At 48.2% G+C, this 14,514-nt stretch overlaps 1 protein-coding gene across 1 annotated transcript in view; it reads right to left on the reverse strand.

The window, feature by feature from the left end:
* Positions 1-4,756, reverse strand: part of LOC307084896 (retinoic acid receptor beta-like) — a gene marked incomplete at its 3' end in the record, with an annotated part of 49,238 nt that extends 44,482 nt beyond the window's left edge. Inside the window, exon 1 of the mRNA XM_079749402.1 lies at positions 4,348-4,756. Within this exon, the coding sequence (XP_079605528.1) occupies positions 4,348-4,576 (229 nt within the window). The 5' untranslated portion in view covers positions 4,577-4,756. The remainder of the gene's footprint in view (positions 1-4,347) is intronic.
* Between the last annotated feature and the right edge of the window lie 9,758 nt (positions 4,757-14,514).

Raw genomic sequence — 14,514 nt, forward strand, 5'->3', positions numbered from 1 at the left:
ACCTGGTAAATTATTACTTTACCAATGTAACAAAAGAATAGGTATTCGCATCCAGACAATACTCCTATCTTCTTTGTGGAAGCTTTTCTAAGCTTCAAGCTTAATATACATTTCCTCCTCACTGATGGCATTTCTTCACACACACACAAGCACACACACCCCAACACACAAACACACACACACATGCACAAACACACACACACACACATACACACACACACACCACCTAATCACTCCAATTAACCAGCGCCTGGCATCAGACCGATCCCTCTCCTTTGATTGGGACAGTTAACATTGCATTAATGTACTACCCCTCCCCCCCCCCCCGCCCCCTCACACACACACACTCACACACACACACACACACACACACACACACACACACACACACACACACAGCTATAATTTCACACGCTCACGAGCAACACCAAAATTAGCTTGGTGCGCAAGCTGTGCTAATAGCCTTTCATGTCCGTATCAGAGGTGCTTAATCCTCAAAGACAGAGAGAGAGAGAAAGGGTCTGCTAATCCCGGGCCTCACTGCCCGTACACGCGGACACACGGCCGCCCGCCGTCCCCCGTTTACATGACCTCTCCCTGTCTCCGCTCTGACCGGTCAGCGGGCCCTACCTCCTCACTGACCGGCCCACATGCTTCATAGCCACGGCCGTTCCCGCCTAACCAAGGCCTCTCTCTCCCAGAAGCAGTGGAGAAGAACAGAAGTGCATTAGCGGAGGCCTGCTCACTGTAAGCAGAGCTAATTAACACCCTGGAGAGCATTAGATCCTAAATAAATATATTAGTACTGCTGACATTCCACTGACCCGTTGGAGGGCCGCTGGATCCTATCCTCTGTCAAACAGAGCCGCTCCGACTGGACCAGGGGGACATAGAGGGGCCCAGCTAGACCTGTAGGAGGATGACCTGCTGGGAGGGACCTCTCCTCAGAGTCGTCCTCATAGGACGCACACAGCTGTCACTCATAACACTCACTGGAGGTCTGCTCCTCTACGGACCAGGACCCGGGGCAGACTAACCTAGTGAGGCCTCCTGGACCAGGACCAGGACTCTGTGGAGGCTCCATTAGAACAAGGTGTTCCTCTTCATTAAGATAAACTCTGGTGGTTTATAAGGGCCAGCAGATCATAAGGACCGCTCTTCATTAAGATAAACCCTGATGGTTTATGAGGGCCAATAGATCATAAGGATCGCTCTTCATTAAGATAAACTCTGGTGGTTTATGAGGGCCAGTGGATCATAAGGGTCGCTATTCATTTAGATAAACCCTGGTGGTTTATGAGGGCCAGTAGATCATAAGGACCGCTCTTCATTAAGATAAACCCTGGTGGTTTATGAGGGCCAGTAGATCACAAGGATCGATCTTCATTAAGATAAACCCTGGTGGTTTATGAGGGCCAGTAGATCACAAGGATCGATCTTCATTAAGATAAACTCTGGTGGTTTATGAGGGCCAGTAGATCACAAGGATCGCTCTTCATTGAGATAAACCCTTGTGGTTTATGAGGGCCAGTAGATCATTAGGATCGCTCTTCATTGAGATAAACCCTGGTGGTTTATGAGGGCCAGTAGATCATTAGGATCGCTCTTCATTAAGATAAACTCTGGTGGTTTATGAGGGCCAGTAGATCATTAGGATCGCTCTTCATTAAGATAAACTCTGGTGGCTTATGAGGGCCAGTAGATCATAAGGACCGCTCTTCATTGTGTTTAAATCATTATCAGTGTTTGTTATATTTTGAGGTCAAAACACACTTTTCCATCACACCGGTATTCATCATTCATCATTCGACATGATATGATGAGCCGTTTGGCTAGTTGACCACAGCACACATTAACCGCCTCCCCGTTTGGTTAGTTAAACACAGCACACACTAACCACCTCCCCGTTTGGTTAATTAACCACACACTAACCGCCTCCCCGTTTGGTTAGTTAACCACACACTAACCGCCTCCCTGTTTGGTTAGTTAACCACACACTAACCACCTCACCGTTTGGTTAGTTAACCACACACTAACTGCCTCCCCGTTTGGTTAGTCAACCAAACACTAACCACCTCACCGTTTGGTTAGTAAACCACACATTAACCCCCTCCCCATTTGGTTAGTTAACCACACACTAACTGCCTAACCGTTTGGTTAGTTAACCACACACTAACCGCCTAGCTGTTTGGTTAGTTAACCACAGCACACATTAACTCCCTCCCCGTTTGGTTAGTTAACCACAGCACACATTAACCCGCTCACTGTTTGGTTAGTTAACCACAGCACACATTAACCCGCTCACTGGTTAGTTAACCACAGCACACATTAACCCGCTCACTGTTTGGTTGGTTAACCACAGCACACATTAACCCGCTCACTGTTTGGTTAGTTAACCACAGCACACATTAACCCGCTCACTGTTTGGTTGGTTAACCACACATTAACCCGCTCACTGTTTGGTTAGTTAACCACAGCACACATTAACCCGCTCACTGTTTGGTTAGTTAACCACACATTAACCCGCTCACTGTTTGGTTAGTTAACCACAGCACACATTGATCCCCTAATCAAGGTCACCAGGGATGTGCTCTTAAGTGTGCTCATAAGTGTGCCCTTAAGTGTCTCTCTTAACCACCAACAGGAAAACTCATTCACTCAATTAACGCCCCCCTGTAGTACCAGTACAGTAGGAAATGGCTTGATTGAAGACTGATTTTTCTATAATTAGAAAAAGAATGGGAGCTAAACCTCTCTGCATCTGAAACGAGGCCGCTGTTCTTTGTGTTTCCTCAATACCCTGTGATCCTTCTCCTTTAAGCGCTCTTAATTCTAGAGCCTACCGAAGAAAACAAATCCAGACACAAACGTTTGGACTGAAGTCGCTTTGAGGAAATGAAGGCAATTGTATTTTACGTTTCGGATTTTTACAGTAAAGCCCTCAATAACAAGGCTTGGAATAGGCTTTTTTTTTACTATGTAGGCTATACTTTGACCACTTTCCCCTAACAGATAAGAGGCCTCTTGAGGAAATATCTTTAAAGCCAACACGATTATGGAAATGCCCACTACAGGCCAGGTTTAGCCCTGTCTTAACCTGGTCTTAACCCGGGTCATATAGCATCAGAATGAATCAGTGTTTCTGTATGTGTGTGTGTGGGGGGGGGGGGGGGGAGTCACTCAGATAGGACAAGCTGTTTCAACAGAAAGACTGGCCGTTTTACGGGCTGGAGGGCGCAGAGGTGCAGCAGGCCTGTGTAATCCAAGGAATGCAGTGGATCCACATGCAGGCCTAGCCCATTACGTCTCGTGTGTAAACGAGAAGAAAGACGGCGAGAGGCGCACGGGGCCATCCGTCTTCCCGCCGGCGGGCAGCGGTCATCGTGAACGCGGAGCCGACATGTTCCGATTGTCGCCCGCTAACCTTGTTCAACAGTCCTCTGTCATTTGTCTAAATCAGTGTCACTGAGCAGCCCCCCGCCCCCGCGCGCCGGCCGCCCCCTGTCAGCTCGCGCTGGGGCCGGGGGCCAACCGCCGTGCGTGTTTACTTTCTGCGTTCCTGCGGCCGCGGACAGGGGACGCAGACATCCGCCACGCTCCCACCTCTCAACGTGGGAGCCGGGTTAGTACCCTAACCAGGCTACTAACTAGTAAGAACATTACAAGCGCTGCAGCGCTTTGAGCACGTAACCAACTTGAGGGTCAAGCAGCCGGGACAAGTTAGTTTAAAGTCCGGGACGGTGTACCTTCCCAAAGTCTGAACAAAGCACAACAACCCTGACCGTATGTCTGTTCATTACTGTCTCCTTTTCTATACAGATACGATTCCAGTCAGCAGGGTTGTTTACAAGGTGAACGCAGCAGAACTCAGATGAGTGGTCAACAACATATGACCAAACCTAACCTAACCCTAACATGGTCACAAGTCCACACTCACACTCAGAACTCGGACGAGTGGTCAACAACATAGACCTAAAGTAACCCTAACCTAACCCTAAACCTAACATCATAGACCTAACCAAACCTTACCCTAACATAACCTAATCCTGACCCTGACCTAACTCTAGACCTAACCCTAACATCATAGACCTAACCTTATCTAACCCTAACCTAACCTTAACCCTAACCTAACTCTAAAATCATCACAAAAAGTCCACACTCACACCCAGACCTCATACGAGTGGTCAACAACATAGATCTTACCTAACCTCGCCTTAACATAATAAACCTAACCTAGCCTAACCCTAACATCATGATAGTAACAGGTCCACTCACACTGGAGCTCCGGCGGTGGGTCCAGACCCTCTGACCTAACCCTAACATCATGGTAGTAACAGGTCCACTCACACTGGGAGCTCCGGCGATGGGTCCAGTCTCTCTGCGCCAACCCGCTGAGGCACGCCTTCAGCGCCCTCTCCTGCAGCATGCAGGACGAGGGGCCGGAGGAGTAGAAGTCCAGCATGCGTCCCGGGCTCCCTGCGTGCCTCCGTCCCGGGCTCCCCGCGAGTCTCCGTCCCGGGCTGCCCGCGAGCCTCCGTCCAGGGCTCCCCGCGAGCGCGTCAACGCAGTCGAACATGACGGCGCCTCGCGGCGGTGAGTGCGCTTTGTCCTTCTTCACGTCGCGCGTTGCGGGTATAAATCACCGACACAAGACGCACGGAACTCCATCAAAGTCTGTCCCTTCTGGCGCTAAAATCTCCGCGTGTGTCCCGCGACAGAAACATGAACGACGACCAGGAAAAGCCCGCGTGCAGCCCGCTGTTCCTCCAGGTTGTTATGTGCCATGTTTAGATGTGTGAAGTGGTGAACGGAGACAGCTCCATCATATCACGGCCAAGTGTTTAAAGCCGCACGGGCCGCCCCGCGTGTGTTAGTCGCCGCGCGAGACCAGCGGTCCTCTACAGCCGCGCGCTCCGTGTTAATATAAATACGGTAGATCGCGTTTTAAAAAGCTGCGTCTCTCCTCAGATGACGAATGGGTTATCCTCAGCGCGCGGCCCCCTCTCCCCCACAGAGAGAGAGTGAACCGCCTAATATATGCGAGTGAACTTTCTGTGAACCCTTCCGAGGCGGCTAACCTTCAGACGACCCGCGCGCTCTGACATCATCATCCCGCCATTCTCCCGCAGCGCAAGGGGAGAGAACTAGCGGGGAAATAGAAATACTGACTGAATACGGACTGAGTACTGACTGACCCGCCATTTATTTATTTGTGTTACTAAACTGTGAGTTAAACTGCGTGCTTCGTAGGAGGAGGGGAATTAGTATTTTTTGGAAAATTAATTTTCTTTTATTTAGTTTTACGCACTTAGACCGAAAACCAAATGTTTGGAGGAAGTCCGTGATCGTGAATATTATTCAAACCCGACGACGCGAACGAATGATTTTTACACCAGTAATTATCCCGGTCAATGAGGGTTATTATGTTCGTGTTTCAGGCTCACTTAAACACAGGTTTAACTAACTTTAAAATCGTCAGAAACGGACAGGCTTTATTTTTTTTATGACAAGCGTTGTTTCTTTTATTCTGTCAATCTCAAAATTTTATTTGATAGTTTATTGTGTCATTTTAAATTAGATTTGGTCATATGTATTGTAATTAAGCACAATAATAAGACTTACAACTATTGTTCATAATAAACTATAATAAGCAAGACTGGTTGTTGATTATTTTCTAAATTACAAACATTAAATCCTCACTTGAATCATAGGCTAAATAAATCATAATAATCATAAAGCTGTTAAGCAGCAGAACGAGGCTGTAATCGGATCCTGGATCTGTTTGGAGTCCGTGTCCGCGGCCCATTGTTAGGCTACTAAACGAAACTTCTGCTCGGTGTCCTTCATTTGATACCAACTGTGCTGCATAACATCCTCCACGAGTATTTCGCTTACGTTGAATAATTACGTACAATTCGCAGCCGTTCATATATTTAATCAATATCAGCCGACATAGGCCTCTTTCTCGAGATTCTCCAATAGATTATATTTTATTTTAAGTTTTACTGTAGCACTTTTCTATTTGTTATTATTTAATACAAGCAATACAGAACTGGATCTTGGACAAATAGTCTTCAAAAAACGAAAAAAAATACATGTTTTGGGATTAATCCAAAATAACTACCAGAAGAAATTAATCACTAAATTGAAGGAGGCGTTTCCTGTTGCCGATCTTCAAACTGCACCTCGGACCTTTCTGTCAACAAGAGGTGATGAGGAATAGAGATAGGCCACATACATTACACCACATAATACCATAGCAACAGACATGCCTCTCTCTCTCTCTCTCTCTCTCTCTCTCTCTCTCTCCCTCTCTCTCTCTTCCATTACCACACATTAACTGTTAAACTAAGGCTCCAAGGAAAGTGGTAACTATCATGTAGTAGTATACATTGGGGATGAGTGAGACATCGAGCGAGCTGAATTCAGTGTATCAGGGATTCTGTTACATATCAGACGTTGGCAGGCGTTTCTGGAAGAAGATAAAATCTAGGAATCAAGAGCTAGGAGGAACTGGGGTCCAGAGAGAGACATGGAGAGAGGCCTTCTAGTCAAGAAAAGGCACAACTTTCAACAAACAAACTTTTTTTCAGTAATTATAGGCGTAAAGCTTCTCTCTCCCTGTCGCTCTCTCTCTCTCTCTCTCTCTCTCTCTCTCTCTCTCTCTCGCTCTCTCTCTCTCTCTTTCCCCTCGTTATCCATAGCACAGTATGGTAGTGTTCTGATTGTATAATTAGAATCAGCAAGAGGTTCCGAGCTAAACCATTTTCAATCTTTCAGGTCAAGAGACTCACTTTCTTTGGTCTTTCCGCAATCGTTACCTCCTTGGAAATTTGATACCAATAAATACACCTTTATGTTTTGGTTTTGAACAAAGGTTCTTTCAACCTGACTTGCTTGTACATCTGCATCCCCGACTTAACAGCAGAGCAAGGCACGCTCAGGTGAGTCGAGACCGGCCTCAGAGTGGCGTAGCGTGGTGGCCAGGAGACGGACTGCGCTCCGAACCAGGGCGGGGCGGGGTCCAGATACAAGACTGGTCCAAATCAATAGTGACCTTTCAAACTCACTTTTTATTCACACATTTTCTCATACCACTCGCATTTTGAACAAAGACGAAAGGTGATATTCAGCAGAGAGTCCTGGTAGACTCTCCCCCTCTCCCCCTCACCCACTTGCCTCCTCACCCCCTCAGGTAAACGAGGTGAGTAAGTGGTTTAGTGCCCGGACACGGCGGCCAGCCGTGTGGTGGGGCGGCGGTGTTTGGGAGAGAAGACGAGATGCGGGTGAGACGGAGGAAACCAGCTCCCCTGCAGCCCTCATGAATACTGCAGCCGATAGCAGAGCTGGGAAAGAAACACCTGGTGGACACACACTCACACACAAATACACGTCCACACGCACACACACACACACACACACACACACAGAGACACACACACACACAGACTCACACATGCACACACATATACACACAGACACACCCACACACACATACACAGACACACACACACGCATGTACACATACACTAATGCAGGCCCACACACACACACACACACATATACACAGAGACACACAAACAGACACACAAACACACACACTCATTGACAAAGCACACACACACACCTGTCCCCCTGCAGTCAGTTGATGTAGCGGTAATCTTCTGACATAAACATACGCATATACACGTATACACACACACACACACACACACACACACACACACACACACACACACACACACACACACACACTCTCTCCGGTATAGGTAATGAATACACCTGAAAGTCGGCCTGTAATTAGCAGGTGATAATAAGAACGTCCGTCAAGCTTATCCCTGTTTCAAAACCTGCTCCACCCACACCCCCACCCCCATCATCTCCACCCACACACACACACACACACACACACACACATATACACACACACACACACACACGCACACACACACACACACACACACACACACATCACATCATACACTCACTCACTCAGTCTCAAGCAATCCGGGGCATGTTGGCAGGTGACAGGTATATTTTATGAGGATTAAAGTTGGTCCAAGTTGTTCTTAAAAGGGCCAGTATAACCGTGAAGCTCGCCGTCTCCTCCCATCAGCCCAGGATCCGCCATCACAACAATCCCCCAGTAGCGGAGCAGCGTTCAAGAGCACACCATGTATGGGAGAAGATATGTTTTATACAGCAAAACAAATACCGCAACGGGTCGTGTAGCGTTCAACAAAGAGCTATGTTTAGCGCAACCTCGCCACCACCCTAATGGTAATTAAATTGCAAGATGCGTGGCGAAGGGGGGAAGATAAAGACATTTTTGGCGGTGGCTGCTACAATGTGCCGAGGCACTGCATAGGAATTAGAGCCCTCGGTTTTTCGCGCTGCTGTGAGACGCAGACAGGGAAAGATTAGGATTAATTTCTGCACGCTTCATCCGCGCAAATGCTGTAGATGTGGAGATAAAAATAATCAACAAACAAATTCAAATATTACTGATTTATACTCTTTATGAAATGACTTTTCTGTTTTTCAGGAATATGTACGGTGAGAACAAGAGCGAAAATAATCGTGGATCATGAATGATAAAGTGTTCCTTTATGCTTTTCTTTTACCACAGAAAGGACATTTCTGCTCTTCGATCTATCCGTTACCGTTCCCCATGAAGCAGACCGATGTCCCTCTGCATGGCAGCAAACAAAACGTGACCTTGTCACACTACCAGCACACCCTCACATCGGACAAAGAAGCGGTACTATGGATCATCAATCCCGCACGGCTGGAATATATAGTGATACTGCGAAAGAACAGAGAGGCTTTAGAAAAACACAAATATAACCTGGGCCTCGTTCTGAAGAGCCTCTCTGTTCCTCTCTGGACGAGGGAGGCAGAGGGAAACAAAAGGAGGATCCCCGAACACAGGGGATCCATCTGAACAGCCGTGGAGACAAAGAGCGCCTTCACGCTTCTGAAGGGGGGGGGGGCATCCAATACTGATTCTTTCATATAATTTTACACCATATGTCTTTGACGCAATGCCCTCTTATACAATCCATCATCAATCACCCATCATCATCCATCATCATCCATCACCCATTACCCATCATCATCATCATCATCATCATCATCATCATCATCATCATCATCATCAGCCATCATTCATCATCCTCCATCATCATCCATCTTCATCCATCACCCATTACCCATCATCATCATCATCATCATCATCGTCATCATCATCAGCCATCATTCATCATCCTCCATCATCATCCATCATCAACATCAGTCATCCATCATCATCACCCATCACCCATCACCCATTACCCATCACCCATCACCCATTACCCCTCATCATCACCCATTACCCATCATCATCATCACCCTGGTTCAGGTGCAGCGCTGTGCAGAACACTATGCATGCTAAGTCATCTTCACTTGATACAGAAAAGTATCCAACTCTATATCTCTTTAAGTCATTTCAGTATATTCCATTCTACGTTTACAGAGTATTTTGTACCTAACTGCATATCATTTGACCGTGAAGTTAGTTTTAAATAATGTAAATCTCAAAGTGGGTTCCAGGAACAATTCTGGCAAAAGGGATGAAGATATGAAAAGATATCAAACGATAAAGGGAACAGGGGAACCATTCAGCGGTTTCCTGTAGGAAGACCCTTTGCAGAATGACTTTCCTCCGATGGTGAAAAACCCTCATATTTCCTCACATTTTTGGCTGCTTTTGCATATTCAGCTTTTGTATTTTTTAATTAAACTTGCTCATGCACACACACACACACACACACACACACACACACACACACACACACACACACACACACACACACACGCACACACACATGCAAAAAAACAACCTGTAGTCAGCTTGGATGCACCTCAGTCTGAAAATACTTCAACAATACGGATTATTAGCAAGATGTTGTTCTTGTCATAAAATGCACCAATTATCCATCCATTATATGATACGATTGATATTCCTCTAACAATATGATCCATTTATAATAAATAACCTAATTGAAAACTGACACACAAGTTATAGACACACACACACACAAATCAACACACACACTGACAAACAAATAAAAAGCACGGACACACACACACACACACACACACTCCGACCACCATGGCGTCTAGCGGTATTAGCGGTGGTCGCCATGGTGGGGGTCACGTGACTTGTCTCCGCCTCTCCGGGCGGCCGCCAGTCAAAACCCTCTGTCTCCCGTCCGCCCGCTCTGATTGGTTCAACGTGCCGCCGACCAGAGAGCTAGTGAGGGGGGTGGATCCCTAACTAGAGGCGATAAAGCCCGCTGCTTGGGGGGTGGGGGTGGGGGCTAAGTGCCCTGGCGCGGCGGGGCCCTGCTGGCGAGCGAGGGGGGCTCATCACACTTGTGTGTTAAGTGTGTTAATCACAGGAGCCGCCGGGCGCCTCCGTCTCCCCCTCTTCATGTCACTCGCACGTGCAGAGGACTACTAACGTTGTGACGGAGTGTTTTCATTTCTCATGCAATCGCTTTATGGACACGACCGTGTGTTGTGTGTGTGTTGTGCGCGTGTACGTGTGTGTGTGTGCGTGCATGTGTTTGTCTGCCAGTGAGATCTGTTGATATTTGTTTGTGTGTGTGTGTGTGTGTGTGTGTGTGTGTGTGTGTGATATGAGTTTGTGGGTGTGTGTTTGAGGTGTGAGCAGGTGTAAGTGTGTGTTAGGAGTGTGTGTTAGGAGTGTGTGTAGTAGTGCGTGATAGGAGTGTGTGTTAGGGGTGTGTGATAGGAGTGTGTGTAGTAGTGCGTGTAGGAGTGTGTGTAGTAGTGTGTGTTAGGAGTGTGTGTTAGGAGTGTGTGATAGGAGTGTGTGTAGTAGTGCGTGTTAGGAGTGTGTGTTAGGAGTGTGTGATAGGAGTGTGTGTAGTAGTGCGTGTTAGGAGTGTGTGTAGTAGTGTGTGATAGGAGTGTGTGTAGTAGTGCGTGTTAGGAGTGCGCGTTAGGAGTGCGTGTAGGAGTGTGTTTGTCTCTATAACGCCACCCAACGCTGGGACTGTCACCATGAGTCTGTATCCTCAGCGGCGCCGCCTGGCGTGTCCTTGGCCGTCTGATACCAGCTAACACAAGAGACCTCCGTCAGGGAGGGGAAACCCACCCTCAGCCCCCCACCTAGAGCCCCCCACCCAGAGCCCCCACCCAGAGCCCCCCACCCAGAGCCCCCACCCTCACCCAGAGCCCCCACCCAGAGCCCCCACCCAGAGCCCCCACCCTCACCCAGAGCCCCCACCCAGAGCCCCCACCCAGAGCCCCCACCCTCAGCCCCCACCCAGAGCCCCCACCCAGAGCCCCCACCCAGAGCCCCCACCCAGAGCCCCCACCCTCAGCCCCCACCCAGAGCCCCCACCCAGAGCCCCCACCCTCAGCCCCCACCCAGAGCCCCCACCTAGAGCCTCACCCCTCACCCAGAGCCCCCCACCCTCCGACTGATGGCCTGGTGAACTGCACTTGAGAAAGTTACCGGTTACTTCTTCCTGTCACTGGTTTTCTAGCCATCAGATGAGCAAGAAGCTCCATCACCTGGGGGGGGGGGGTCCTTACTGAGCAGAGGGGGTGAGTTTGAGGCCTGGCTTTATGTGATGAACTCTGAGCTTGTCTGATCAGAGAGCATCAGGCTATTGCTTGCCTATCCTCTCTCAATCACCACCACCCCAACCACCACCACCACCACCACCACCACCACCACCACCACCACCAATGACTTGACTCTATAAAGCCTGAGAATGTTACAGTCATCAAATAACCTGAGTCTGAAGACACCTGTTCCGTAAGTGAAGGTACTAACGATGGACAGCATCAAGACAGAGGTATAAAACCTCAGATCATAATTGCATGATCCAAAAGCGGTTGTCTAACTTGTAAAACTGGTAAAAGTATCGTCCGATAAGCTGTCGGGGCTTGTTGAATAAACTCTCAGGGAAACAGTCCGTTTTTCCAGTAAGTGTTGGGAGTACTTCAGCCTGGGACCAAATGGCAGAACACAGACGCCTGATTCAATCAGTGGGCCCCCAGGGGCCGGACTAGCATGGCTAACTACATCACGGCTAAGCATCTTGATTTTATCAGAATTATAGAAAATGACAAGTGAACTCGGAGTGAACCAGCCAGGCCGAGTGGAATCCTGGTATTGGCATTTCTTAATCTAAGCAGGCTGGTGTTGCAGGATCAATACTTCTCCGTTGTGTTCTTCTGCCCCTTTATGTCTGCGAGCCTCCTGAGTGGAGGAAGGGAGATACAGAAATACAAAAACACACGGCTCGATGACGGCCAGTGAGCGCTGGAAATATATAAATATATATATAAAACACGACTAAGAAATACAATAAGACGAGGAGGGAACACTGGGAGGATCCAGGTGGAGATGAGTCCATCACTAAAACAACAGGTAGTTCTACTGTTTCACCTGGACCAGCCGTCATTAGGACCATCTCCTCCTCTCCGTTCACACCTTCAGCGCTGGCTTGTGTCTCGGTAAGGAGAGCGACACCCACCTGTCACCTGATTCAAAACATCATGCATGAAAGTGACGTTGTGCCAGTTTGATTCCATCAACCCAGAAGCTGAAATCCACCCAGCATGCAAAAGGCCTCCCATTGGTTATAGGGTGTTGAATTTCTATGCAGCCCCCGCCCTGACGCTTCCTCCATCAACCCTCCGACCTGCTGTCAATAAGCCCTTCAGACCGGCAGCCCTGCAGTATGTAGCTTAGAACCTTCCAATGGCGAACAAGGATAACCACACACACACACACACACACACACACACACACACACACAACAGATATGTGCCAGCGCGCACACACACACACACACACAAACACACACGCAAACATAAGTGCGCGATGCATGCACACATGCACACACCAACCACACACACGCACGCATGCACACACGCACACACATACACGCACGCGTGCCCAAAAAACATAAACCCGTGCATACACATACACACGCACGCACAATCGCACACACACAAACACATGCATGCGCACCTACACACGCACACACATACACACACACACACACCCTCCTACTCACGCACGCACGCACATACACACACACACACTCACACACACGCACAAACACACACCAACACACACATGCAAACACACAAACACACACGCATATAAGAAAAACTCACCCACACATGCACACATACACACACACACACACACACACACACACATACACACACACACATGCACGCATTGACGTAGACACACGCACATGCATGCACACACACACACATACACACACGCCCTCATGCAAACACACACACACGCACACACACACTCACACACGCACACACACACACACACACAGACAACCATACACTGCCAACGCTATGAGGACAGTCTCCACACACACAAACACACACACACACACACGCAAGCACAGATGTACACACATGCACATGCATGCACACATACACACACTCACACATCCACATGCGCACATACACAGACGCACACACACACACACACAGATGCACACTCACACACACACACACATACACTGCCAATGCTATGATGAGGACAACATCCTTTTGTTTGTCCTCTTGACCACTAACAGAGCGTCTGTTCCGAGGGCCGCCCCCTAGACAAACACGCTTCCTGAGAGCCAGCGCTTGGGCAGGTTGCTATGGAAACGCAGGTCTCTCAAAACCCAGGGCCCTGAAAGAAGAACACAATTTCCATCTCAACACAAGTAGAAGATGTGCAAATGAATGTGCAGATTAAGCAAACACTGACAGAGAGCAGAGAGGGACCACGACATATAGCACTGACACACACACACACAAACACAGACACACAGACACACACAAACACAGACACACACACACACACCACACAAACACACACACACACACATACGCACACACGCACACTCTTAATCCTATAGTACGTCACTACAATTACCTTATATATCCGTCTAATTCATATATTACGTCTTATCTTTACCTTATATATCTGTCTCAGTCCAAAAGTATGTATTTTCTTTACCATATATATACGTCCTTAAGTATGTCTTATTTTTACCTTACATCCGTCCTTAAGAACGTCTTATCTTCATTTTAGCTATCCATCCAGTTCCTAAAGTATGTCTTATCTTCATCTAATATATCCGTCGTTAAGTACTTACCTCATATATCCATCCCGTGCTAAACACCTAGTATAGCATCAAACAGGCCATCATAAGAGAACGGCCATATTTAGAACGCTGGCCTGCCGGTGACTCGTTCTTCTTCGCTCTCTTCTCCCGCCCCCACACACCGAACTCTATCTTACCCGGTAACGCATCTCATCCCCCGCCCTTCCTCCTACGCCCTATATCCATAGCATACCACCCACTGCTCTCAGCGAGGGGGGGGGGGGGGGGCTTTCAGAAGGGATCCAGTGGCATCTTGTCTGAGCTCGGTTCCTACACCCCGCTCGCTTTGTTGATCATG

The sequence above is a fragment of the Pollachius pollachius genome (genome assembly GCF_949987615.1).
Source record: "Pollachius pollachius genome assembly, chromosome: 13".
Classification (NCBI taxonomy): domain Eukaryota; kingdom Metazoa; phylum Chordata; class Actinopteri; order Gadiformes; family Gadidae; genus Pollachius; species Pollachius pollachius.